Source organism: Psammomys obesus, unplaced genomic scaffold (genome assembly GCF_907164565.1).
Source record: "Psammomys obesus unplaced genomic scaffold, mPsaObe1.curated_primary_1811, whole genome shotgun sequence".
NCBI lineage: Eukaryota > Metazoa > Chordata > Mammalia > Rodentia > Muridae > Psammomys > Psammomys obesus.
In genome coordinates, this window is record NW_026592586.1 from 1265477 (window position 1) to 1293087 (window position 27611).

Consider the following 27611-nt stretch of genomic DNA (forward strand, 5'->3'; position numbering starts at 1 on the left):
TGGGCTGTCATGTGAGTGCTGGAAGAGCAACTATAGAGCTCTCAATTGTTGCATTGTCTCCGGCCCCAGCCAATCTTGATGGTTAACAAAACATTTTTCAAATTACCCCTCAAGGTTTTTCAGTATTCTGTGCCCCTTGTCACATTTACTGGCCATCAACATGGTATTGGGCCCTTTCCACTATCCATAATATGTAATTTCTTCATCACTTCCACAGATAAATCACAGAACTTCCCTTTGTCCCAACCTCCAGCCCTGGAACCAGCACCTAAGGACAGTTCTAATTTTTGTGGGAAGTTATAGAAACCAAGATACAGATTTCCTGTTTGTCCACAGCTGAGGAGTCAATAGATCAAATATAGACAACTTTTTACCTTGAATATTTCAAGTCTACTGAAAGCTGCTTTCTGTCTTCCCATTCCAGTTTTAATGTTCAATGCAAATGGAAGCAAGCAAGAGTCCTAATTTTAGACACCTTTGAAAAATGCACTGATTTGCTAACCTTTAAGTACAGAAGCCTAGGAGATTCAAACGGGCTGATGATACTTCCTCTTGTTTTACAAGCTATGCCAAGCCCAGACATAACTAATGAGCAGAGAAAGCTATTTAGGCCATTTCTAGGATCAGGGGCTTTGCTCAAAATTTTAGGCTGTCAAAGGCTCTTTAATGTCCTACTATGACTGTGGTTTATCCACCTGGAAGTTTGATAATCCTGTCTCATAAAGGAAGTGGAAATGGGGCACAACATCTAGAACTGGAAAAGAAAATTTACTAAAGTGTTAGTATTGAAATGCCTGTGTCTCCTAAACTCCTATAGGCCTTCAGGTAATGGTTTTTGGAGGTGAAATCTGGGCGGTCCTCTGTGCTAACCTCATTTGCCCTTTGTCATGTGAAGAAGGCACTCTGTGAACTAAAAAGTGGTCCCACCAAAAACTACACTGGAAACTGACCTGCAGGCCATTTCTTTGGGTTTATATGATAGCCAGCCTGCAGTATTAACTGATATCTAGCAACTTATCTTTGTCCTTAATACTAGACTTCAGTTTTAGACTAATCTTAAAGTGGTTCTTCTAGCTTCTTTGCTTTACCTGTTATGAAAAACAACCTAGCCAGGCACACAGGTAACACCTGCCCATAATCCCTGCATTCAGAAGATTGTGAGTTCAAGACCATCATGGTGCTACAAAGCCAGACTCAAGCACCAAAACATTGAGCCAAGAACTCCCTCATCCAATTATCTGACTTAAGATGTTTCAAAAGAAAAAAAGACACTCCCTCCTGAGCATAGTGGGACATGCCTTTAGTCCCAGCACTCAAAGGAAGGCAGGTCTCGAGGCCAGCCTGGTCTATAAAGTGAGTTCCAGAACATCTAGAGACCCTACCTCAGAAGAAAAAATTAAGGACATGCCCAGCCAACATTTGGTTTCTTAGGGTTCTCTCCCCAAAAGAAAATACTTGCTTAGTTCTGATTTTGATAATTTATTTCAGAAAGTTGCTCACAAATCACACTCTTAGGGCATTGTTGGGCTTCTTCAGGTCACCCTGCTGTTTCTTCAGTTTCCCAGGTGTTTTGTGTGTCTGCCTTGTGCTATTAACTTTCCCGTGGACTTGTTGGTCAGATCCACTGAGGCAAATGCAAGTGTTCTTCCTTGCTTCAGAATATGTGCTGTGATCAGTATTTCTTCTCCTATTTTAGCAGGTGACATGTACCTTGAAAGAAAACAGGTTTAAACATAGTGGTAATTGTTGAAAGACTGTGATAAACTCCTACCAGCTTTCCTGGGTAACTAGACTACTGCTAGCAAGCTTTTAGGACCAAATTCAAATGGCTGGTCTGCATGCAGCCCTACCTGATCCATCCTTCATTTATCCATGTGTTCTTTTCACAACAATGGGATCTCCTTGCCTTTTTGTTTCATATTTATTTGAAACCACTGACTACCTTTAGCTTTCATGTAATCTGCTTAGCTTCCTAAGTGAAGTAGATGGGTGTATATAACTCAACAGACTTTATGCAACTTCAAAAGGTACAAGAATGACAAAGAGTGGTCTGGAGAGAGAGCCCAGCAGTTAAGAGGACTGGCTGCTCTAGAAGACCCAGCATATAGTACCCCACAACTCCCTGTAACTCCAGTTCCAGGGGATCTGGTGACTCTTCCAATCTCTGGCTCCTGTATGTATGTGGTGCACATACATGCAGTCTGATACATACATGTAAAAGAAAAAACAAAGTGGAGTGAATATGCAGTTTTTAGCCATCTAGGTAATGAACTGCATATAGAACTGTCCCTCTGCCCATGAGGATTGGTGTAGATACACCTGTCTATACCAAATCCATAAATGCTCAGGTCTCTTATATAAACTAAACATGCAAGTCAAGATCCACTTCACAAACAACTATATGGTTTTTTAGACTTTTACATTTGCATTTATTTCGTATGTGCTTGTGAAGGTCAGCAGAACACTTGAGTCAGTTTTCTCCTACTATGTGAGTTCCAGGGATCAGCCTCAAGTCAGCAGGTATGGCAGCAAGTGCTCTTACCAAGTGAACAGCTCCCTGGCCCGGTAAGTTGTTTCTGATGCTTACCATCCCTCCAGGCCCCTTTCTTACTTTAATTACACACGTACCTCTGTGTGGATATATACTATATACGTATCAGTGGCCAAGGGGCCCAGAGGTGTCGGGTCTCTCTGGACTGGAGTTGCAGGCAGTCTGCTTGGTGTGGGTGCTGGGAACTAAACTCAGGTCCTCTTCCAGACCGTTAAGCTCTTAACTGCTGAGCTCTCTCCAGCCTTTTTGTCCATTTAAAACAGAGTCCTCATGTAAAAATAGTCATCATCTGTGCTTGTTCACCAGACAAGGCAGAATAAGCACCACTGGAATATGGCTAATGAATGTAAACAGTCTCTTTTCTGTCAGTCTTGCCGTCTATATTTTGTCCTGTGATTTGCTTACCGAACACACAATTTATTCCCAGGCTTAAGAGAAACTGACAGGGTTCCAGGGGTTTTTGTTGTTGTTTGTTGTTATTGTTTTATGAAACTGGGTCTTGCTTTGTAGCCTAGGCTAACCTTGAGCTTCTTGCCCAAGTTCGGAGATTACAGACATGAGCCACCATGCCTAGCTTTAGAACTCAAGTTTCCATTTTGGAAAAGTGTTTTCTACAGGCCTCTCACAACAGCGACAGGCTGAGGTCTAAGGCACACACTGCTCCCAAACGTGTCATAGATAGTAGTAGTCATAGAGATTTCAGGGTCCCTGGCACCTGTGCTCACCTTGTTGCAAGATGTGGAAAATTGTCAATAACTTTTCTACAAATGTCATTCACACTTTTTTTGGTTCACGGTAGGAGTGGGAAACGGTTTCCTATAGCTGAGGCCGGCTTTGAACTCTTCTGATCTCCAGTCTTGGGATTATGCCACCACAGTGGGCTAATTAGTGGTACTTTTATGTTTTGATTTTGTTTTTGTTTTGTTCGGAAACCAATCAGCCTGGATGGAACTCCTAGAGGTTCACCTGCCTCTGCCTCCCATTGCTGGGAGTAAAGGTGCATCCTACCACACCTGGCACAAGTTACACTTTTGTTTCTTGAGATAGGATTTATTTGTGTAGCCTTGGCTATCCTGGAACTTGCTTTGCAGACCAGGCTGAACTTGAACTCAGAGCTCTGCCCACCTCTGCTGGGATCAAGGGAATTCTCCACCATGCCCTGCCTGGTTTACAAGTGATAGTTTTAAGGACTATATGGAAGTTATAAATCACGAGCTGAAACAACTGCAAACTGAAGATAACTGAAAATAAAAAGGCACACCTGTCCCCAAAATGTACAGATTTTTGCCATTATCCCCTGAGCAATACAGTATAAGTTATTTGAAATGAGTCTCCGCTTTTGAAAAGTCATCCGGAATGGCATCTGGATACGTACGTTATGTTCAAGTCAACACTAACTCCAGGTGCCCCTCTTTCTGTGCACATTAGAGCCATGGTTGATATGCAGTCTATCAAGGTTGCGGTCAAGCCTCCATGCAGAGTACCTATCTTGTTAGTATGCTCTTCTTCCACTTTCATTTCACAAATTACTTTTTCAGGGGCAGCAGAGACAACTGACACCTAAATATTACATGTGGAAAAAAAAAAAAAGGAAAAAAATTTGAACATTAATTCTGTGGTATCAGAATAGCTCAAAATACAAACAGCACAGCAAGAACAATATTTTTTTTTTTTCCCAAGACACGGTTTCTCTGTGTCTCCTTGGCTGTCCTGGAACTCATTAGAATGAGTCTATAGATAGACCAGCCTAGCCTTGGACTCACAGAGATTGCCTGCCTCTGTCTCCTGAGTGCTGGGATTAAAGATGTGCACCACCACTACCCAACTTGCAAGAACAATCTTGAAGGTGGAAGCTTGGCACCACACCTCTAATTCCAGCATGTGGGGTATAGAGGGAGGATTTACTGATTCAAGATGCCAGGGCTGCAATAGTGAGACCTTGCCAGGCAGTGGTTGCACATGCCTTTAATCCTAGTACTCAGGAGGCAGAGGCAGGTGGCTCTCTGTGAGTTCCAAGACAGCCAAAATTTACAGACAGAGAAAACCTGTCTCAAAAAACAGAAACAAACCCAAAAATAGATCTTTACAAGTAAGTATCTTATTTTAAATTATTGCTATGTGTATGTATGTCTATAAGTATGTACACATGGCATGTAAGTTCTGAGCCTAGAATAGGGTATAAGATGTCCTAGAGATAGAGTTACAAATACTTGTAAGCCAGCTAGCCAACCTGGGTGCTAGAAACCAAACTCAGTGCTGCAGCAAGAGTGGCATGTGGTTTTAAGAGCCATCTCTCCAGCGCCCCTAGTGAGATTTTTGTCCTTACTTAAAATTTAAAAAAAAAAAAAAAAAGTGATTGGGTATTTTGCCTGCATGTATGTCCAGCTCTGAGATACTGTCTTTAAAAAGTCATTTGAGGAAAGAGAATCTGCCTAAGAAAGGCAGACTCAGAAATCCAGGTGACCTGAGAAGCTAGTGGTAGAAATCAGCCATTGTACAAATTGTTTTTATTTCTATTCACGTATTGCTTCAAATTAGAACAGCTTCATTTTCTAGCTTAACCTCCGACAGAGTCCGATTTCCAGAGTGAAGTGTGACAGGAGTGTGCCCTCAGATTCCTGCCTGCCAACAGCTGGAGCTTTAAGTCTGGGTTCACGGCCTGGGAAAACTTGCATGCAGCTGGAGTCGGTGTGCCAGGGCTACCAGTTGGTTTTAGAGATGAGGGTGGGGGAGGAATGTTCAGGAAAAACTGTGTTTTTGGTACTCATCTTGCAGAGTTCATATCATTGGGCTGAGAGACAGCTCAGCAATTAAGAACACTTGGATACTCTTGCAAGAGGACCCAAGTTTCATTCCTGGCACCCACGAAACAGCTCACAAGAGCCTGCAACTCTAGTCCCAGAAGAGTTCTCTGGCCTCCATGAGCACCTCACAGGAAAATACATACATAAACGCCAAATAAATCTTAAAAAAAAAAAAAAATTCAGAGAGTTGTATGTACCAGAATTTCCTGATGTCTTCTCTAATATTTCATATTTAGTTTTGTGATTGAGTGTCTTGTGTGGGTCTGTGCGTCGTGAGTATGGTTGGTGCTCACGGAAGTGAGAAAAAGTCAGAATCCCTGCAACTGGGGTTATGGATGGCTGTGAGTCACCATGGAGCTGGGAACTAAACTGGGCCCTCTGCAAGAGCAGCAAGTGCTCTTAATGGCCGGGCCCTCCTAAGATCGTTTTGAATATTTGTCTTGAGACAGGGCCTCACTATGGAGTCCTGGCTGGCTTTGAATTCACCATCCTCTTGCCTCCGCCTCCTGAATATTAGGATCACAGGTCTGTATCACCAGGCCTGGTTCTTTGGACCTTTTCCATCAACCAACTTCCACAAACTGTCATCTCCTAATTACCTATAAAAGGTTTACACCAGGTGTTTTCTAGTTTTTATACAAGGGGAGGAATTAATGAATAGTTCAAAACAGCTTAAAAAACAAAAACAAAAAACAAGCTGGGAGACGTTCAATCATGCTAGAACTAGTAAGCTTAAATCAGAAACCCATTTAAACAGAAAAATAGAAGTGGAATAGAATCTAGCAAAGTTAAATTACTGTTTGAAGGCCCCACCACATTTCTAAAGTACAATGAAGACTATTCCACGGAAGATACAAACATGGAGAGTCAGCGTCCCTTCTGAAGTACTTTCAGAGGTCTGTCCCCGGTGGCAGGAGCGGTTTGTTTCCCTTCACCATTTCCTGCTGCGGGGGTTGCAGGTGTGTGGCACCATGAGGAGGCTTTCTTCCCTCCCTCGCTCTTTCCTCATATCACAGATTCGCTTGCAAGCAGTTCATGCACTGTGAACACCTTGTATTAACATATTTCACTATATTGAGGCCTTCTTTTTTCTTACAGGCCAAATTTATAATGACCTCTAATTTCCTTCTGAGCTTCCTGCCTCTGCCTTCTGAGTGCTGAGATTACAGCTGTGCCCCCGATGCCCAGCTCATACAGTCCTGCGGACTAAACCCAGGGTTTTGTGCATGCAAGGCATGCATTCTACCAATTGAGTTGTAAATAAATCCTTGGAACCCCGTTTTCTCCTTTTAAGGCTCTTGCTAAGAGCTGTAAAATCTTCAATCTCTTTGATGTGAATTTTTTTAGGGGTTCTTTTCTGCAGTCTTCGTCTCTTATTTCTTCAACTATGTATTCACTGGACTGCAGGAAAATTTCACCTCCAGTATTAAACTCACGGGACCTCTATAATACATATGTCTTGACAAAAATGTCACTAAATGATGCATAATTTCCATATGCTATGCAGATACCTTCTGTCTTGCTGATACATTCAGTGGTTCATTTTAGGGTCATTTCATATATGACAGACCTGAGACTTTGCTGTAGGTCTGCTATCTCCATGAACCACCCCCCCCATCACTAATATTTTAATTATTGAGACAGGGTGAACCTCCTCTCCGCCCACCCCCGCTTCTACCTTGTGAGTGCTGGGGTTATAGGCACACTCTACCATGCGTGACATAAAATTAGGGGATATGTAGCAGCCTTTAGGCTTCTGAGTCACAGCTACAGCTTTAGTGCTTCTACTGGTTTTTATCCTACAAAAGGCCACGAGGAGGAATGTAATAATACTCCCCTGAAACAATATAAGCCACCTCAAACACTGCTGTGTTTTACACAACAGGCAAATCAATAGGGAAAACAACAACAAAAAGTCAGAGCGGCCTGTTTGCAGCAATAAACGGTCTGGCCACAAGGTGTCCTCACAAACCAATAGTGCATAGCAGGGAGGCTCACAATGTAGCCCAGGGCCTTATGTAAGCTACCTAAGTATTCTATCACTGAGCCACAGCCAACATAAGTCTTTAAATCAAGGGTAGGCAGAGCGAAAGGAAGGAGTTGCATTTTTGTTTAGGTATCAGGTCTCAAGTAGTCAGAGCTGAGGATGGCCTTGAACTCTTGACCCTCTTTGTCTACCTCCCTCCAAATGTGCCAGCACCCTAGATACATGAGTGTTTTTAGAGAGCTCAGTCTGAAGTCAGGTACATAAAACAGCAGTGGAGGTGGCTACTGTTGACAGAATTAATGTAGGTTTGCTTCCACACCTCCCTCCTTTTTGTTCTTTTAGAGGAGGTCTTAATGTGTACCTCAGGCTGCCTTCAAAGTCAAGATCATCTTTCAGCCTCCCGCGTTGAGATCACAGGTGTGTGCCACCCTGACCAGTTCCACACAGGTTCCTTGAAGTGGATACTTTTAAAGTACAGTTAGCTTTTATATCCCTGTTTTACTATAACTCACTTTCAAAGCCACGTTCTTATAAGGAGGAACTAGGAAAGGATTACAGGAAAATGATACCTGAAATTCTTATACAGGTCAGTTAGGAAAGATAGGAAAAAACCAGACAGGTTAAGAAACATGAGAGCCACGTGGACGCCAAAAGGAGTTCTCCGAGGCTTGTTTATTTTGTTTGTTTCATTTTTTATTTATTTTTATTAATTTATTCACTTTGTAACCCAGCTGTAGCCCCCTCCCTCGTCCCCTGCCAATCCTGTCCTCCCTCCTTCTTCTCCTCCCCTGCCCCGCCCCCAGTCCACTGACAGGGGAGGTCCTCCTCCCCTTCCATCTGAGCCTAGCCTATCAGGTCTCATCAGGACTGTCTGCATTGTCTTCCTCTGTGGCCTGGTAAGACTGCTCCCTCCTACACCCCCCTTCGTCTCAGGGGGAGGTGATCAAAGGAGGCTCCGTGTTTTTAAAGTTCTATTTTCTCATTTGACTGTGTGCATTTGCCAGAGGGCGTGTAGACATAGAGGACACTTGCAGGCTGGTTTTGTCTTTCTACTACATATTCTCCTCACTGCTGAGCGGCCTTGCTCACTCCTTAAAAGTTCCCTTTCACTTTTAATCCCAGCACTCAGGAGGGATCTCTGTGAGTTCCAGGCCCGCCTGGTCTACAAAGTGAGTTTTAGGCCAGCCAAAGCTACACAGAGAAACCTTGTCTCTAGGAAGCAGAAAATAAAGAAAGAAAAAAATTCCCTTTGATTCTGGAACTTTGATTTGGCTAAGATTTGGCTAAAAAAGCAAGGTGAATGCCATTTTCTACTACAGAACTTAGCTTCATTAATTTTAAGACAGGGTTTTGATGTTTGCTTGTTTGCTTTTAGATGGGTTTTTATTATATAGTCCGAGCTGCACCGGGATGGTAACAGAGCCCCTGCCTCAACGTGGCGCCTGTCTGTTCCATTCCCAATTTTCCAGGAGTTGAATGACTTCAGTAGGCTGGCATGAACTCAGCCATCTCTGACACACTGAACTCCTCAGGTATCAAAAACATTGTTTTAGCTGGGCTTTGATGTGAATACCATTAATCCCAACACATTAATCTCAGGAGGCTGAGGCAGGTAGAATTGTGAGTTTATGGCCAGCCTCGGCTATACAATAAGACCCCTGTCTCAAAAAAAAAAAAAAAAAAAAAAGAGAGAGAGAGAGAGAGAGAGAGAAGAAAAGAAAAAAGAAGCACACAGAATCTTCTGTTCTTTCTATGTGGCCTTCAATGTGTTGTCTCTTGCCAGCACCTTATACATTCATGTGGGTTCAATACATAGGATTCACACTCTGACATCATTTTGACCCTTCTCCATCTAACCTCAAATGCTATTACAAATAGCCATGTTCCAGGTGACAAGCACAGTCCTCTTTCTTCATTTACTTTCCCAGTGATCCAATGAATATCATCAATGCTTGATTCACTTAAAAAAAAATTAGTAAATATTCTGGACACGGTAACTCACTCATAATCCTAGCGTTTGGAGGTAGAGGCAGGAGGATCAAGAGTTCAAAGTCATCCCCAGCTACACAGCAAGTTCAAAGCCAGGCTACATTGGATTTGGCACAAAAAAAAAAAAAATCAAGTACAGGGCTGGAGAGATGGCTCAGCTGTTAAGAATGTGTATTGTTCTTCCAGAAGACAAGAGTTCAGTTTCTAGAACCCATGTCAGGTGGCTCACAACTACCAGCACAAGAGACTCCAGTACCCTTTTCTGGCCTCCATAGGCACCTGCACTCACAAGTACACACTCGTGCATAGACACACATAGTCTGTATAATTACAAAATAAAAATCTTAGAAACTTAAATAAAGCATTACTTGTCTTATCTTAAGACAACAGAGACTTAGGAAGTCTCTAGTGTCACATTAAAATAACCAGAGAGGACGCTTTTTAAAAATAATATACCAAGTGGTCCAGGCGGTGACATACCAGTTAACAAAAGGTAACTTAAGGATTTATTTGTTTGTTTGCGCTGGAATTGAGCCCAGGGCCTCATGTGTGCACTTCAGTACTGTCTTTCACGACCCCTCCCCAAAGTCCTTAGAGACGCAGGGCGAAGCTATCTTCTCTTATGCGCCAACATCTGAGATGTCTCATGGTGGACAAACGACTCCAAGTTCAGGGCAAGGACACAGTGTATATTTAGAAAGAACAGGGTAGCAATTTAACTAGCCTGTATGCACGGCAAGTATTTAATTAACATAACTGTGTAAGTCAAGATTCTGTTCTTCCACTGAAGCCTTGACACCTGTGGGCTGGGTAATTCTTTGTGATGGGGGCACTGGGGTGCGAAGCTGTGTACTGTAGATTATTGATCTGCACCCCTAGTCTCTACTCATTAGATGCCAGAACATCTCTCTCCTATTTTTATTAAAACTATGATTTTTAAAAAGTCTCTAAAGTGTCTTCCCCACATAACAGAACGTATAAGGACAGCACACAAACTGGACTCAATGGGTTATTTAAAAAAAAAAAAAGGCAGCAGGGTGTGGTGGAGCACCCCTGTAATCCCAGCACTCAGGGAGCAAAGGCAGGCAGATCCCTGTGAGTCTGGGCCAGCCTGGTCTACAAAACTGGTCCAGGACAGCCAAGGCTACACAGAGAAGTCCTGTCTTAAAAAACCAAACCAAAACAAACAAACAAAAAAAAACGAAAAGGAAAAGGAAAAAAAACCAACCAAATAAAAAGGGGGCAACAAATTGGGAGGTGCCAGGGAGTAGATCTGGGAGAAGTTGTGGGAGAACTAAAGAGTGAATAATATCAAAATACTCAAAATACTTGTATGTATAGATGAAGCTCTCAAAGAATAATCAATGTGCAAAAGAAAGTTTTCAGAAAACACTCTGATTTATAGAATAAAGTAGTGCTCAGTTCTAGAATTGAAAAGGCCAACTAGAAGCTGGGCATGATGGCATATGCCTGTAATCCCAGCACTCTCAGAGAGCAGAGGCAGACAGATCACTGTGAGTTCTAGGGACAGCCAAGGGTACATAGAGAAACCCTGTCTCTAAATAAATAAATAAATAAATAAACAAACAAATAAATAAATAAATAAATAAATAGATAAATGAAATTTAGAAGAAGAAAAGGCCAACTAGAATCTATGATTTCTTTAATTGTGTCCTTGGGTAGATGGGTAGGTCTGGCAACCAAAGGAGGAAGCCAGAGAAAGCTCAAGGAAATATCTAAGTCTAAACCTGGCACGGTGGCGCACGCCTATGATCCCAGCACCCAGGAAGGCAGAGGCTGGTGGATCTCTGTTGAGTTCAAGGCCATCCTGGTCTACAAAAGGAGTCCAGGACAGCTAAGGCTACACAAAGAAACCCTGTCATGCACACACACACACACACACACACACACACAAAGAAAATAAAAGAGAGAAAGGAAGGAAGAAAAAAAAATACCAAAGCCTAGGAGACACTGCTGGCCCTGCTGAGGGCTCCTGCCTTCCGTGGGAGCCTTGGACATTGTAAGCACTTAAGGGTATTGCTGCAGTACTCTTCACATGCAAATGTCCCTTTAAGAGGGTATTTGAGTAAAGTACACCAATCTACAAAATGGAATAGCCTTTTTCAAAGAAAAGGCCTAGGAGTTCCATCCTACAGCTGCCTGGAAGACCTTTTCCAGGCTCTGCTTTGAATCCGTTGTGAGGCTCAGGTTCCTTCACTACTGTGGTAGTGCAAACTGTATGCCCTCCAGACTGGATTTCCAAAGCTGCCTAATAACTAGAGAATTTATAATGGAGAAAAATTCGAAAGAGTCCCCTTTGGAAGCAAACACAACTTGCAAGGCTGGAGGGAGGACATTTTTATGCTGGCTGGGCTGCCTCTACAAGGATGTCTCTTCAGGGACACAGTAATATTGAATTCCCGCTCCTGCTGGGGTGGGCTTTTCAGTGATCAAGTTGCCTTTGAGTCATCTGCGCTCTGACACGCTCACCAGTTAGTTCACTATGTTAGCATGGCTACTGTTGGTACCCTACCTGGGGTGGGCAGATGTTTGTCCGCTTCTCCCAAGGGAAAGTCACACAACAGGAAAACATGTATCCTGTAGACATAATTTTTTCTCATCTTTTTGAGACAAGGTCTCACGTAATTCAGGTTGGCCTTGAACTAGGTTTGATGTTGAATGACTTTGGATTTCTGACTTTTCTGTCTCCACCTCCTGAATGCTGCTGGGATTTTGGGTTTGTGCTATCACACCTGGTTTTATGTGACACTAGAGATGTATGTAACCCAGGGTTTTGTGCATGCTACCAACTGAGCTACACAAGGACATGAAATTTGAAAGTAAAGTGTTAAGTGTTTTGTTTTGTATTGTTTTATGGGACCGACACAGTTAGACTCAATCTGGATATCAAAAGTTCTTGCAAAGTTATTAAGTTTAACAATCTTTCATGAATCGTTAATAGAAATTTATTGGGTGTGGTGGCATACACCACATGTGTAATTCTAGCACTCAGGAGGCAGAGGCAAGGAGGGTGAATGCAAGTTTTGTTTTGTTTTTTTGAGATAGCCAGGATCCTGTCTCAAAAAAATAAAAAAAGAAACCATGAAAACCACACATACACAAACCACTACACACAAACATATACTTTAGTCTTAGCTCCTCTGCCCACATAAAACATAACCTCTCATTGGCTGTAAGTCAAGTTACCAAGCACACAATGACTATTATTGAATTATCAACCTGTGCAGCTTAACAGCCATCAGTTGCTACCTGTAAGTTATGAGCCCATGGAACGCGGCCAGCATCCGGTAAACGTGAAATTTATGTCGATTTCCATAGATTAGCTATTTAAAAATCAACGTTCAAAAATAAGTGAACTGGTTTTTTTTTTTTTGGCGGGGGTGGGGGGGAAAGTAGAGATGTGGTTATGTAACTGGCTTACAAACTCCCCTGCATCAGCCTCCCTTATGCTGGAATTCTAGGCAGGTGCCACCAAGCTGGACTAAGGTATGAGAATTCTAACTGGTTACCCAAAGGCAATCAAACCAGCGTCAAAATTATCTCACATAAAATAGTCAGACATGGTGGCACACACTGTTTACCCCAGCACTCAAGAGGCAGAGGCAGAGGCAGAGGCAGAGGGACCTCTGTGAGTTCCAGGCCAAACTGGTCTACAAATCAAGTTCCAGGACAGCTAGGACTACATAGAGAGACCTTTTTTAAATAGAAAAAGAAAACAAAAAAAATATATTACAAAATATTGTAACACCCAAAAGTGTGATAAAAGCGTAGGGAGGAAATGGCTATAGATCTCACCCATGGAAGGCCTGCAAGCATGCTACTAATTATATCCCAATTCTCCAAAGATATTTTAAGAATTCAAGTTTCCTCTTAGACCAAAAAGTCTTTTTTATTATCTTTCCAAACGTCACTGTCAAACGATGTCCTTGGATTTTAAATGTTTTCCATCTGAAAACATTAAATACATTTGCCTATGTGTTATTTCCTATTTTTGACAAAAGCCCTGACACTTTATGTACCTAGTTTAAAAACCTGAGAGGGAGGTGTTCAAGGAGAAAGATTTCAAAAGCCTGCAGTTGATCAATAGTTAAATTTCATGCCAACATTTTTTCTAAATTTCCAAGTATTCTTTCCTAACCAGAAAAACAGACATGCAGGCATCAAAACATTTTTAAAATAGTCTGCAAGTTCTCAGGTTAAGTGTCTTTCCATTCTGACAATAGCACACACTTGACTCCTGCTACGGATGCTTATCAAGGAAAGCTTTCTATAAGACACAATGGCTTCCTATAAAGTCTGGAAAGTAGTATTTAGGTTAGTTCATGTGATTGGCAAGGGCCAGAGACTGGCCTTGGCTAACTGTAGCATTCGAGGCCAGCCTGGGCTACAGGAGTTCTCAGCCAAGCTTTGTTACAGAGTAAGATCGGACTCAAGACCAAGAAACAACAAGGGACAAGCTGTCCCTCCTTCACTCCTGTACTTGAAACGTACTTGGCTTTCATATCTCACAAGAAGCAATTCCTATATACTAGTCCTGCAGTCTCTAGTGCCCCTTAAACGGTGCACAGACTTTTTTTTCTCGGCGCATTCCAACAGTCTGCTGGTTAAAAGACCAAACCTGTCCCTACCGGAGACAGTCACGTTTATTTACGTTTAGATGAGAATCCACGCACTCCCCCTGCGTTTGAGAGGCCGCCTGGGTTGCGCTTACAAGAGAACTCTACCAAACAAATAAACGGAATCTAACTCAGGTGTTTTATTGGGCTCGTCCCCCTTCACCAGAGGCTTCGCCTACAATACCTTTTCCAAAACTGAGTCAAAACCGGGAACTTTGGACATGGCCTTCATTATCTCCCGTAGTTTCTGGATCATGCTGCTCATCGTGGATGCAACGCAAGAGTCTGGGCTCTGCGGGAATGAAGCCCGGAGGAGCCGGTGGTGAAGGAGACGCGGAAGGTCAGATCAGCAAGCCCAGCCCGTTTCGCGGCGCGCTCAGGACGAAGGGTTGCGCGCTCCCGCCGCCCGAGTTCCGGCAGCTCCGACAGCACCGCCCTTCGGCACCGGTCGCTGCTCAGCGCGCACGCGCAGGCTCCAGGCCCTCGCTCCTCCCCCCTCCCCTCGCCCCGCCCTCTTCCCCCCAGCCCCGCCTCCGCCCACGTGCTCGCCCCGCCTGAGGCGCAGACCCCGCCCTCGGAGGGCGGCCTCCCCTCCGGAAGTTGATTCGAAAGTGCGCGCACTCCGCCGTTTGCAGGCAGTCGCGCGGGAGGCGCAGAGGAGAGCGGAGGCTTGTAGGCCGCGCTGGAGCAATGGCGTCCGGGAGCGGTTCGGATGCCGCGGAGCCGGCAGAGCCTCGAGCGGCGCCGGGAACATCGAGGACCCAGGAGGAAATTGAGCTACAGGTGACGAGGCGGCAGCTTCAGTGCATGAGGTTCGCGCTGATAGCGAAATGCGACACCACCATGGCCCACACCTTCCTGTCCGAGAACGACTGGCAGGTGGAAGTAAGTTGGAGTTTCTCGCTTCCTCCGGGCTTCCCCGGCGGTGGCGGCGCGCCCTCCAGCCCCTCTATCCTTGTGCCTTTGCTTTTCAGAAAGCGCTGAGCGCCTACTTCGAACCGCCCGAGAACGACCCGGCGTGGCCACGGGAGCCCCCGAAGTCCTTCAAGTCCGAGGCCTAGTAAGCCACGGGGGTCGCGGGCGGCTTGCGTGGGGGCTGCGGTGAGGGTCGAAGACCAGACCTGGATATTAACGGGGACTGGGAATCTGAGGGAATGCTTCTCTCCAGGAATCACGGTCACTTACAACGTGACTTGCCTTTTTTTTTTTTTTTTGGTTGGTGTAGCTAGAACTCGCAAAGTGGACCTTGAACCCGCATCCATCCGCTTCTGCTTAGTGCTGGGATTAAAGGCACATACTACGACTGGCTTTTTAACCTGAATTTTTTTTTTTTTTTTCTCTCTCCTGTCAACAGAAAAGGGAAGAATTAAGTCAAGGTCTTACCTTGTATTCCTGGCTGGCCTAAACTGGTTAATGTAGACCAGGCTGGCCTCAAACACAGATCTCTACCTGCCTTAGATTCGAAGGGGTTGGGATTAAAGTGTCCATCACTACCACACCTGGATGAAATGTTTATTGTTTCTATTGTTATTTGCTCTTCTTTGAGACGGAGGATTGCAATATACCTGGACTGCAGTTCTTGATTCCCCTGTCCCAGCCTCCCTTTTGCTAGTATTATATCCTGCACACACCCCTCAGCTGAAATGTAATTTATTATTTGAGACGTGTGTCCAGGCTGACTTGGAACTCCTGTGTGGTTCAAGGCTTGACTCCTTCCAGTACTGGAATTAAAGGTTTGTGAAACACTACTGGCTATTGAAATACACTTACTGACTCGAATTATTGATGACATCTAAACTAGGAACTAGAAAAAAAATTATGGTAGAAAATATCTACTGGAGAATGGTAACCTGAAAATCTCCTTGTTTCTATAGTCAGAATATTGGAAACATTCCAGGAAAACATAGGAACCAATCAGAAACAATGAACACTGGGGTACTTAGAGACAGGTGGTAGTCTGCACAATAAAATATAAGTCCAATCAATGGATAGTAAAACTGGGATGAAAGTTGAGTGCATAGCTAGAGTTGTAAGAAAATCGTCAAGCTTAACAGAATGATATTTTATGAAACAAGTGGCCTGGACTCTTCAAAAATGTCACTCATGAGATACTAAAGAAATGTTCCAGTTACAGGATTTTAAAAGATAATTTATTGCTGTTAATGGAGTTCACAGTCCAGGTTGTAGGGTGTGTATGTAAACAAGTCTTCAGGGAAGGATAGAAGTGGTTTGGAACAAGAGTAAGGTAAGTAATTGCTAATTAAATAAGAAAATGTTAGCATTTGGAGAATTTGGCTGCGTAGTTGGTTAGAGGTTCTTTTGTTTGTTTTTCAAGACAGTTTCTCTAGCTTTGGTTGCCCTGGAACTTGTTCAGTAGACCAGGCTGGCCTCAATCTCACAGATTTTCCTGCCTCTGCCTCCGTAAGTGCTGGGATTACAGGGGTGCACCACTGTGTCCTGCTTGGTTAGGATTTTTTTTTTTTTTTTTTTTTTTTACTGCTTTTAGATTTTAAAAGTAGTTGTGAGGATTATAAGTTAACAAAATGCCTGAAGAGGCTGACTACTTCAAGGAAAAGCCATTACTTGTGACCAAGTGGCAGGTGGATGGTTATGCACATAGGAGGGTCACATTATGAAACAAGCCAGAATGACCGCAGTGAGGCTTTTGAAGCAACTCACTCAAGGGGAAGTGTTCCCTCTTAAAGGCAGACACACATGCCAATATGTGTGGATGCAGGACGACTTGCAGCTCTCTTTCCACCATGTAGGTCTGGAGATGGAACTCAGGCCATCAGGCGTGGCACCTTTACCCACTGTCTCCAGCCCAGCTTTTGCTTTTCTGCAGACTCTTAGCATTCTTCAAAGAAAATTATTTACAGGAGAAGTATCCATTATCTGAAATGCTTGGGACCAAAAATTGTTTGAGAGTAGGCATTATAGAATATGGATTTTCTGGTTAGGAGTGGTCAGGCTGTATTTTCACATTGACAGCAGTGAGTATAACAAAATTCGTGTTCCGAGGAGATAGTCTGCACACCTGTTGGAAGGCAGAAGTCAGATTCCTGGGTTCTCCAGGAGTAGTTCTCCTTGCTTGTTGAGACAAAGCCTCCCGCTGGGACTGTGGACTCACTGTTTAGGGTAAAACCGGCTTCAGGTATTCACTGCTCTCAGCCTCCCCGTGTTGAGATTGCAGGTATGCCGCAAATTCTAGTGTTTAATATGATGGCTCGAACTAAGTTATCTCATAGACTCCAGATGCAACATTTCTTAATTTCTAGATTTTTTTTTTTTAACCCTTCATTTTGATCTTGCCAGTGTTGATCTAACTGTTGAGGATCCAAATGATACCACCATTTTAGAAACTAGTCCATCTGGACCACCTCTAGAAGATAGCAGCATTTTCTCTTTCATTACCTGGAATATCGATGGATTAGATGGAAGCAATCTGCCAGAAAGGGCCCGAGGGGTGTGTTCCTGTCTGGCTTTGTAAGTATTGTCACTTCTGTGGTAGAGACTGTGATACGTGTTTTAATGGTTCTACAAAGCAGTAGTTCAAAGTCATACACTTGAAAATTTGACTTTAAGATCAGCTTAGAATAAATATCTGAGAGTTAAAGTGTTTTGATCTGGGGAGGGCCTCAGGGTGGATTGGAACACTGATTTATCACCCTGTTAGATGCTTTTTAGAAGCTTTCTAGCTTTACATAGTAAGTTTTGTCTATAATTACTGCTATGAAATGAAAATTACCTCAAATAATCTGTTTCTGGCCTCACAAGAGCCTTGAGACTAGGTAAAGCACTGAAGTTCTCTGGAGTTGTTAAGTTTGTGTATGACTATTGCAAACTCAGTGTAGTATACATAGTGTTTTCTGTTTTAATTCTGCTGGTGTTTTATGTGTGGGTGATGGGTAGGGGGTTGCTGGGATTAAATTCGGCCTTGTTAGGCAAGTGTTCTGTCACTGAGCTACACATGTAGCCCATTTTTCATTGGTTATTATGGCACTGTATAGTAAGTAATACAGATGAAAATCCAATAATATTTGGAATTTTCTCTAGGTAGCTGAAAATGAATGATATGCTGATGTTAAGTTGATGTTTTAATTAGGTACAGTCCAGATGTGGTATTTCTGCAGGAAGTTATTCCCTCATATTGTGCCTACCTAAAGAAGAGAGCAAGCAGTTACAAAATTATTACAGGTAATGCTTCTCTTGCCATCTTAATTGCCTTTTTCTTTGAAAAGTAGATCAGTGATGGAAAAAACATGAGAGGCTGTTACGGAAAGAAAAGGTACAAATAGGTTTGAGAAAAATAAGCAAGACACAGGTTACTTATATTGGAGGAAGGTCTGTTTTCAAATGCTGATTTTAGTTCCTTGAGATTTTGTTACCACCTTGTCATGGGCATTGTTATTAATGACTATCTCCTGTACCCATGAAATGATAAGGAATGTTTCCCAATTATTCCTGATTGGCTAATTAAAAAGTCTACACCTGGGCAGGGCAGAGGGAAGGTTTGGGGGCTTTGGGGAGAGAAGAATCTTGGGAAGGAGACAGGTACCATAGGTAGGAAGGAGCCTCCGAGATGGGTTAGTGGAGAGGAGCACATGGCCAGATTGGTGTGGATGGAGGAAGACTACCCAGGTGAAGAACATGAGCAAGTACTTTGAGATTATGGGTGGAAAGTAGACCAGAGAGAAATTATTAGAGCAGATGGCATGGGTTAGGATCTTGGGAGGTAAAGATAGCCTATTAGGTAATAATCTGCCTTGCCCCAAGTGAAATAAGGCTAATCTAAAATCTTATCAGGTGTCTGTGTCTTTTATGGATTATAATAGCAGGTTAGGTATTACTTCCCTAATGATTATAGGATTAATAATAAACATTAGACCATATATTTAAATTATCTACAACACACTTAAACGATTTATAGATTATTTTATAGTTTAATGTTGGTAAATGGAAAATAATTGAAATAGATATTTCCTTTTAGAAAAACAAGGTTCTAAAATTATAGACTTGTGTATTTGCTGAAATTGAATACAGAGGCATGCCCTGTCCCCATTTGTTCTTACCTAAGTGTCATTTTTATCTCTTGTTAAACTTTGATAAGGGATGGAAACATAGCACTTGGTTGATCTGCTTCAAAATGGAAGGTCAACGATTTGATCCCATTTAAATAATTTTGCTTCTTGTTTATAGTATAGGGAAGCTTGTGGTAAAGTGAAGGTACTTCTCACTTTCTCCCCTAAATTCTTTTCCAAAAATGTTTGAAGGTAACAAAGAAGGATATTTCACGGCTATACTGTTGAAGAAAGGAAGAGCAAAATTTAAAAGTCAAGAGATTGTTCCTTTTCCAAATACCAAAATGATGAGAAACCTTCTGTGTGTGAATGTAAGTTTGCATTTGAGATGTTTTAGTTGTTTTTGAAGGAATTTCCTTTACAGATAAATTTGTTCTTCATGTAGATACTGTTTGTGTGTGCATGTGCGAGCACTGCCTGCATTGGCCTTTTGGGACTCAATTCTCTCCTTTTACCGTAGGTTCCAGGGATCAAACTTAGGTTGTCTTGTCAGTGACTCTGACCAGCTGAGTTATATCACTTGGACAGTTCTTTAAATCTTTTTTGTCTGTCTGTAAGTGTGGGTCTGGAGGTCAGAAGACAACTTCTGAGAATGTTTGGATTGTTTTTGTTTTTCTGACCAGTGAGGTTCTGTGCATTGATCTCAGTCAGGCTTATGAAGCAAGTGATTTACCCTATTAAAGTTGAATTCTTAACTGATTAGATGTTTTCTTAAGAATATGGCAACATTTGACTAAGAACATTTTTCAAGTAATTTGTTTATAGCAATGAGAAAAACAACCTAGCTCTAAGGAAAACACTAACACTTCGGCTTGCAGTGGTGGGAAGGCATGGTAGTGGGTGTGTGAAGCAGCTAGTCCCGTAGGGTCTGGAGTTAGGAATGAGGTGAATGTGGCGCTCTGCTTGCTTTCTCTTTTTTTCTCCTTTTTAGTCAGTGCGTGAATGCACCCTGTGGAAATAGAAACACCCTTAACATACTTTTACAAGTTGCAGCAAGGGTAAACCTAAGGGTGTGAATGAGTTTGACAAAAGCAACCTTCAAAAGAAGGGTTTATTTTGGCTTATAGGTAGAGAGCAATGATGTCATGATGAGAAGGCAGGACAGCTAGTCTGGTGACTGCTAATGTTCAGCTTGCTATCCCTTTTATTTCAGTTTGGGGCCCTGGGTCACATTGGGATCTCTTACGTTTATGTTGTCCCACCTTAAGTAACCTCCGCTGGAATCTCCGTCAGACACTCCCAGGGATTTGTCTTCTAGGTAGTGGTAGATTGTGAGTGTGGAGAGGTAGTAGAGTATGACAGAAGGTGAGAAGTAGGCAGGGTCCAGATTATAGGTTTGAAGAATTGGATGATTCTGCAGGCACTCTTAGCACATTCTACTAGGAGTATCTTAATTGCAAATGATAAATTCAGGTAACTGATTATTTTTTTGAATATCTGGAGCAATAAATAAGGATTATCTATTTTTGCAAGTAATCCTGCCTTCAAGGAAGGGGAAAGTAGCTGGTTTTGTTTGTTTGTTTTTGTTTTTGTTTTTTCCAGTTTGGGACCTTTTATATTAGTCTGGTTAGCTTTTACTAGGATTCTAGAAAGTCATTAGCCATTGATGGCCTGGAGCTAACTGGAGAAGGGGCATGGCACAGTGGAGGTATAACTATTGCTTCAAAATAGTTGTCATGGGTGGGGTTGGCACCTTGTGCTTTTCATCTAGGAATAACCCTGACTGGTTACAGTAGAGTAAATACATTCCACTTGACTAGTCTACTATTGGAGTCTTTTACTAGTACTAGTGGTCAGTGGCCAGTTCAATTGCAATTATCTTGTTGTAGGTGAGTTTGGGTGGAAATGAATTTTGCCTTATGACATCTCATTTGGAGAGCACCAGAGAACATTCTGCGGAGAGAATAAATCAATTAAGAATGGTTTTTCAAAAAATGCAAGAGACTCCAGATTCAACTACTGTTATATTTGCAGGAGATACAAATTTAAGAGATCAAGAAGTAAGTAATAGTTGGTTCACTGTTTATGAGATTATTGCTATGGAAAATAATTTGGATTCCTTTTATCAAAGTCATGGACTTGGAAATACAAGGTAGAAAAAAAGCTGTAGCTTTTGTATAAAATATCAGGAAAAGAGGCCCTTACGCTATTAGGTGGAACAGACAATATAAAACAATATGTGTATGATAAACAACAAGTATTAGAATAAGATAATACAGTTTTTAAAAAGACTAAGGGTATTTGTAGCATCCCTAGGTACAAAAAAACCTAGTCCTTTAATGAGTTGAATCAACTTTTTAAAAAACATTAGTGCCAGACATGTTGGGTCAGGCCCTTAATCCTAGCAGAGCCAGGTGTATCTTTGAGTTCGAGGCCAGCCTGCTCTACAGAGTTCAAGGACAGGCAAGGCTAAACAGAGAAACCCTGTGTGGTGTGGGTGGGGGCACTTTATTTTTGGTGGTTAAACGTAAGGCCTCCTACATGCTAGATAACACTGCTGACCTACATCTCTAGGATTTTGTTAGTTTGTTTGAATTTTCTGTATATTTTAAAAAATTATTACATTTAAATTTTGTATGCATATCCATAGAAGTCAGAACACAAATTGAGATTTGGTCCTCTCCTTCCACCATGTGGATTCCTAGAATAGAACTGAGGTATTCAGACTTGGCAGCAGGGTCCTGTACTGGTTGAGCCATCTCATTGGCCCCAGATTTTTGAGATTGTAATAATTACAAAAGAAATGTAAACTTACTAATGGTTAACAGAATATAGTGTCGTATTTCCTAAACAAAATTTTGCTGGTGTGTCATGTTTTATCACCATTTAACCTGTACTACTGACTGCTGTGGTCAGTTCTAAAGCAAAAAAAAAAAAAAAATCTCTCATAGTTTAGTTTAGACACATTAGGTGTTTTCAGGACCTCAGAAAATTAAATACAAGATTACCATGTGATTTAGCATTTTCTACTTTCAGAAGTAGATCCAGAGTAAAAAGCAAGGACTGGAAAAGGTGTTTGTACATTTGAGTTCTTAGCTTGTTGAATATAAGATCCAAAATATTAGAGTAGCCTTTGCAGTTGAGTTAGAAATATAGATTATATGTCAGTGTGCCAGTGGTGCATGTGTTTAATCCCAGCACTCAGGCAGTGCTAATAATAAAATAGTGTCAGTCTACTAAAGGCCCTGAAATTGTGCGTACAACTGGTTAAAGTGGTTAGGTGTGTATGTGTGTTCTGTCATGTACAATAACTAGTTTTTCCATGTTGGAGATTGAGCCTGGGGTGTTGCTAATACTAATCCTGTATTCAACTGGTATCCTGTAACAACCCACAGCATTTTAAATCATGGAATGTGAATGGGGAAAGAAAACCAATATTGGTAGAGGTTTTTGTTTGGTTTGGTTGGTTGTTTTTCTTACCTTGGGTTTTTTTTGGTTTGGTTTGATTGGGGGGGGGGAGTGGATAATATTTTCCAAAAAAAAAAAAAAAGAAAAATGTTGACTCCCAGGCATAGTGGTGCATGCCTTTAATCCCAGCACTTGGGAGTCAGAGTCAGGTGCATCTCTTGAGTTCAAGACCAGCCTGGTCTATGTAGTGAGTCCAGGAACCCTTTTTAGGAGGTGAGGTTGCACTTACAGATGATAATTTCAAGCACCTTTGTGGGATCCAGAATATATAAACATTAAATAGAATTTTTTTCCCCTCTCTTTTCAGGTTATCAAATGTGGCGGTTTACCCGATAATGTTTTTGATGCCTGGGAATTTTTGGGCAAACCTAAACATTGCCAGTATACATGGGATACAAGAATAAATAACAATCTCAGGATTTCTGCTGCTTATAAGCATCGTTTTGATCGAATATTTTTCAGAGCAGAAGAGGGCCATCTTACTCCCCAAAATTTAAGCCTTGTTGGGGTGGAAAAACTGGAATGTGGTAGATTTCCTAGTGATCACTGGGGTCTCCTGTGCAACTTGAACATAGTGTTGTAAAAAGCTTCCCAAATTTGGGCATTACATGCTTGTTTGCTGTAGTTCTGGATTTGTACAGATCTCAACCTTTCAGGAAAGCTAGGTTTAGTACAGGAGAACTAGTAAAGGAGATCATTAGTACAGCAAAAACAGTTTCATTTTACTTTGTAGCTTTTGTCCTCAAAATTAAGAATTGGTGTTTATAATAAGTCAAAGTATACTTGTGTTAAGAATATGAGGGCTTTTGTTTAAAGAACACAGCCTCAGCTTGTAACAGTGCTCATTGCTGCTATCAGGACTTCAAGTAGTGAAAGCCAGCCTTGACAGTATACTATTGTTTTGATTAGGCACCAAGGTGTCTTATGTTTTCTAAGTTCAGAAACTTAAGTGAAAAGCCATGACCATACGTAGTAAAGTAGGTCACAGCTGCTGCATATCCAACTTAATCTTTTGTCGGCTGACAGTGTATAATGATTAAGTTATGAGTCAAATTTGCACTTTGAATTCCAGTAACTGTTCGATTAGTATTAGTGTTTTGCTGATAAGTGACTTAAAGTTCGTTTTGGCAGAGATTAAACCCAGCTTTAGCAACATGGGAATTTTTTTTTTTTTCTAAGGAAAAGTCATGAAGAAAAATAGCCTTTTTTGTTACTGGTAAGATAGAAATACTTTGCAGGAAGTGAGTAAAGAATACTTTATTGGTAAATGTTCTGTAAAGAATAATGTACTGTAAATAAAATGTTTTGTTAGTAAACTGTTTAATGGGATTTGTTGTTCTGTTGCCATTGGGATAACAGCCCTGTATGCTACTTTTCAGTGGGAATTACCAAGAAGTGTGTGTCTGTGTTATGTCAAATCCCCAAAACTTTGGAGGTCAGGCAGGAGGATTGTCATTCATTAGTTTAAGGCTGCAAAGTTAGACCCTGACAAAAATGGGAAAATTTAGAATGAAGTAACATTTTTATCAGGCATCCCCAGAATTAAATCACCTTAAAATTAGTTTTTGAACTTAAAGTATTCCCTTCACACTGACTAAGAAAAACACAGTAAATTTCCATCTTACTCATAATTTTAAAGATTAAAGTTTGACAGTCTGGAGAAGTTCAGCTCAGCAGTTAAGAACATTGCTCTAGTAGAGGACCAGAATTCAATTCCCTGCACCCACGTAACAGCTCACAACTATCTGAAAAGCCTGTCCATGCAGACAACATCAAAGCACATAAACTAAAAGAAAAAAGTAGAAGTTAAAGCTTGAAAGCAGTGTAATGACACATTTTAGTAGTGGAGGATGGTGCTTACTCAGAATTAAACCTAAAAGATCCCAGTATGTCATTTTGCAAGAAGTTTGAAATGGGTTACTATCACAGTATGAAATGTGTGATGTTTTGTGCTGTTAGACCATCAAATGTTATAAAAATATGAAAGTATAATTTTGCTTATGTGTCTACATGAAATTGTTTTTCTCCTAAGAGTGTAAGCCATAAACCAGGAGGAGGAGAACAGTAAGCCACTGTAGTCTGTAATGGGCAGTCATTTCCATCTTTGTCAAAGACTCCATGCCTCCTTCACTGCCTGCACCTTTCATTTGTCAATTAAAAGTGTACCATGACAGAAGAGAGAAGGAAATCTCTTCAGTGAGATTGATTTTTTTTCCTTTTTAGTCCATATTTGTTTTTATTCTCAGTACTATATTTTGGTTTTTGAGACAATTTCTCTGTAACCTTGGCTGTCCTGGAACTCCCTTATTAGACCATGTTGACTTTGAACAACTCAGCGATCCAGCTGCCTCTGCAAACCTACGGCTGGGATTGAAGGCTTAGGCCCTTTCTCAGTTTTACAGCTCACTCTCCCCATCTGGAAGATTCATTATCCATTAGTTCCGATGTTCATCCTATATTGTTACTTTTAAATGTATGTTGATAAGTACACATGTGGCGGCAAGAGGGCAATTTGTAGTTAACATTTTTTATGTGGATCTTCAAGGGATCTAATTTAGGTCATCAGGCTTGGTAAAGTGAGCCACTTCACTGGCTGAGCCATCTCAACGTCCCTCCTAAAAGTCTCACTAAGTATCCTTGGCTGGTCTAGAACTTGCTAGATGCACCAGGACAGCTTCAAACTCGGTGATGATCCTGACTGTCTCACTGAATTTGGCATTTATTTTAATAATTTTTTTTTTATTTTATGTGCTCAGGGAGGCAGAGGCAGGCGGACCTTTGCAAGTTTGTGGACAGCCTGGTCTACAAAGCGAGCCAGGAGAAAAAACAAAACAAACAAACAAAAACAAAAAAAAACACAAAAAGCCAGAGTTACATATGGGGGCGGGGAGATTGCAAAAGACTCAGCTGAAAAGGAGACTTTGAATAGCGAGTGACTTGACTTGGAGGAGTGAGCCAGGCAGTGCGTGCTGCCCGGGCGGAGCATTTTTCTATAAGACCTGTCCATCCCCTCAGCATTTTGGAAACCATGGCCGAGAAGAGGTGGGCTAGCGACCAGGGGGAAAAGAGGCCCCCTGTTTAGCCCGGCAGCGCGGGCTGCAGGCTGCACCACAGGCCATCCCTAGGGGCGTGTGTGCGCGTGCGTAGCCCTGGTAACCCGGGAGGCGGAAAGGCGCTGAATCACCAGCGCCCGCAAGCAGCGTCAGTGCAGCCCGAGGGGCGGGCAGGTGTCGCCTGCAGGTGTGCCTCGCAGGTGTCCCGACTGAACACCAGTTTCTGGGCCGTCGGGAGCACCGTTGAGCATCAAGGAGCCTGGAGATCTCTGAGGATGGAGGTAAGAGCTGCACTCTGCCGCTGGCGTTCCGGATTTGATCGATGCGTTCTCAGCAGGGTGGAGTCAGGGAGACTTGGGTGTCTAACAGACCTCAAACCTAAGAATCTGTTTCTTTAAAGTTCATTAAGGGCTGGCATTTGCTAAATACATTTTCTATCTGCTCCGTGCGGTAATCATAAGCTTTCAATCTGAACTCCAGGTCCCCAGATTTCTAGCTAGGGTCTAGTTGGGGTTTGGCGTTACCTCTGCCTAAGGATGAGGGGTGAATGTGTTTTTGAGGCTGGGCGGTGGGGTGTGTTGAGTGAAGCTCCGGTGAGCCAGCAGTGTCCAGCTTCAGTGTCCCCAGCAGCCACCTCAGGTGCAGAATCCCTCTCCCAGCCCAGCTGGCCAAGTGACAGCAAGCAGATAGGTGCTGCCAGTGAAAAACAACCAAGAGGTGGACTTCTAAGGGTTCCTCTGGACACCTAAGGAAAAGCAATCCTAGATGGTTGAATGATTTAATGGTTTCCTGTATGGTGGAGGCGGGAGATTTGGGGATATTTCCAATCTCTCAAATTGCATGTCTTAGACATGAATTGTTAGCTTTAAATTTCGTTTAGTGCTATTGACGTGGTCCTTGCTACCAATTTGCCAAATACATTTATCTTCTTACTGTCATCTAAAGTTTAACACTGTTTAAAGGCTTTCTTTCCTGCTCTTTGAATTCCCTCCAAGGAATGGCACAGATTTATCGGGAGCACAAAGCTGGAATCGTTAGTCATCATTCGCAACAACACCATTTGTTCTCATAATTGTATGAAGGGAGAAGGCAGTGTGCTCATATTCATGCTCATGTTTATTGCTAGCTTTCCTGAATATTTTTGTTTGTGAGTTAGATGTTGGTATTTTTTCCAGTGCTTGAATAGAAAGTTGAATGATATTTTTGTTAATAACAGAAAATTTATAAATCACATTTCCTAAAAAACACAAGAATCTTTGAAGTGAATGTGTGTTACTTCATTCCTAAAATGCATTGTACCTGGGAAAATTCTTCAGTGAGATGACTTAAGTTATGCCACATGGAACTTTTTATTTTGTGCTCATGATTTTACTTAGTTCTAATGCAGAAGGGGTGAAGTGGAGATATCAATTCTGTTCTAAACTTAGAACTCAAAGAGAAAGATGAATTTTCTGCAAACCGAAAAGGCTATATAAAAAACATGTAGCAGGAATTTTTAGAAACACAGGTGACAGGCACACACATCACATCTTTGCTGTGTAAAATGCCAAGGCAGGGGGTGCATTTCCTTCCAGAAAAATACAAACAATTCAGCTAACATCCCCACAAATTAGAAAGAGGAAGGAGAGCATCAGTGAGTTATAAAAAATGCATATGTTTAAGGGTTTGTTTTCTGTTGACTTAAGCACCTTCCCCAAAACAGAAATTTTGTTTTTTAAGTAAATCTGTAGCAGTAGGGATTTCGGGGGGTGGGGGGAGGAATCAGAGTTGAATGACATAGATGCCTTGATGAAAAAGATGGACTGCTTAGGGTTGTGGTTTGGCTGTTAGTGGCAACCTCACATTAAAGAAACTCTATAACCTCTACACCTGACTTTCCAATCTGTAGAATATAGAAAATGGTAAGACCTTCTTAGTGGAATTTCTCTAAAAATAAAAAAAATTAAAAAAAAAATGGGCTGGAGGGATGGCTCAGCCACTAAAGACTAGGCTCACAACCCAAAGTATAAGAATCAAAATATTACAATAGAACTCCCACATGCTGAGCTGCAAGGATTGCTCAAACTCCAAGTGTTGGAGGCCAGCTTTGGAAACACAGAGG

General features: G+C 42.0%; 3 protein-coding genes across 3 annotated transcripts in view; 2 read left to right on the forward strand and 1 right to left on the reverse strand.

Moving 5' to 3' along the window:
• Nucleotides 1-1463: 1463 nt before the first annotated feature.
• On the reverse strand, nucleotides 1464-14420 carry Acot13 (acyl-CoA thioesterase 13). Its single transcript, XM_055614527.1, has 3 exons — nucleotides 14153-14420; nucleotides 3927-4111; nucleotides 1464-1710 (listed from the first exon to the last, which is right to left on the reverse strand). Exons 1-3 carry the CDS (start codon nucleotides 14231-14233, stop codon nucleotides 1554-1556), a joined length of 423 nt encoding a protein of 140 aa, XP_055470502.1. The 5' UTR covers nucleotides 14234-14420; the 3' UTR covers nucleotides 1464-1553.
• Nucleotides 14421-14614: 194 nt separating this feature from the next.
• Tdp2 (tyrosyl-DNA phosphodiesterase 2) lies at nucleotides 14615-23773 on the forward strand. Its single transcript, XM_055614520.1, has 7 exons — nucleotides 14615-14853; nucleotides 14943-15028; nucleotides 17284-17454; nucleotides 18074-18165; nucleotides 19242-19360; nucleotides 20879-21049; nucleotides 22765-23773. The coding sequence occupies exons 1-7, from the start codon at nucleotides 14659-14661 to the stop codon at nucleotides 23038-23040; spliced, it is 1110 nt and encodes a 369-aa protein (XP_055470495.1). The 5' UTR covers nucleotides 14615-14658; the 3' UTR covers nucleotides 23041-23773.
• Nucleotides 23774-25657: 1884 nt separating this feature from the next.
• The window catches only part of Kiaa0319 (KIAA0319 ortholog), a 60663-nt gene continuing 58709 nt past the window's right edge, over nucleotides 25658-27611 (forward strand). The window contains exon 1 of the mRNA XM_055614503.1: nucleotides 25658-25791. The gene's annotated coding sequence lies outside the window, so the exon portion shown is untranslated. The remainder of the gene's footprint in view (nucleotides 25792-27611) is intronic.

Excerpts from the sequence above, each read along its gene's own strand:
- Acot13 (XM_055614527.1), bottom strand. The coding sequence starts at position 14,233 with ATGAGCAGCATGATCCAGAAACTACGGGAGATAATGAAGGCCATGTCC. Across the intron at positions 4,112-14,152 it reads TTGACTCAGTTTTGGAAAAG|GTGTCAGTTGTCTCTGCTGC; the intron begins GTATTGTAGGCG and ends TGTAATATTTAG. Across the intron at positions 1,711-3,926 it reads AGTGTTGACTTGAACATAAC|GTACATGTCACCTGCTAAAA; the intron begins GTACGTATCCAG and ends TTTTCTTTCAAG.
- Tdp2 (XM_055614520.1), top strand. The coding sequence starts at position 14,659 with ATGGCGTCCGGGAGCGGTTCGGATGCCGCGGAGCCGGCAGAGCCTCGA. Across the intron at positions 17,455-18,073 it reads GTGTGTTCCTGTCTGGCTTT|GTACAGTCCAGATGTGGTAT; the intron begins GTAAGTATTGTC and ends TGTTTTAATTAG. Across the intron at positions 21,050-22,764 it reads CAAATTTAAGAGATCAAGAA|GTTATCAAATGTGGCGGTTT; the intron begins GTAAGTAATAGT and ends CTCTCTTTTCAG.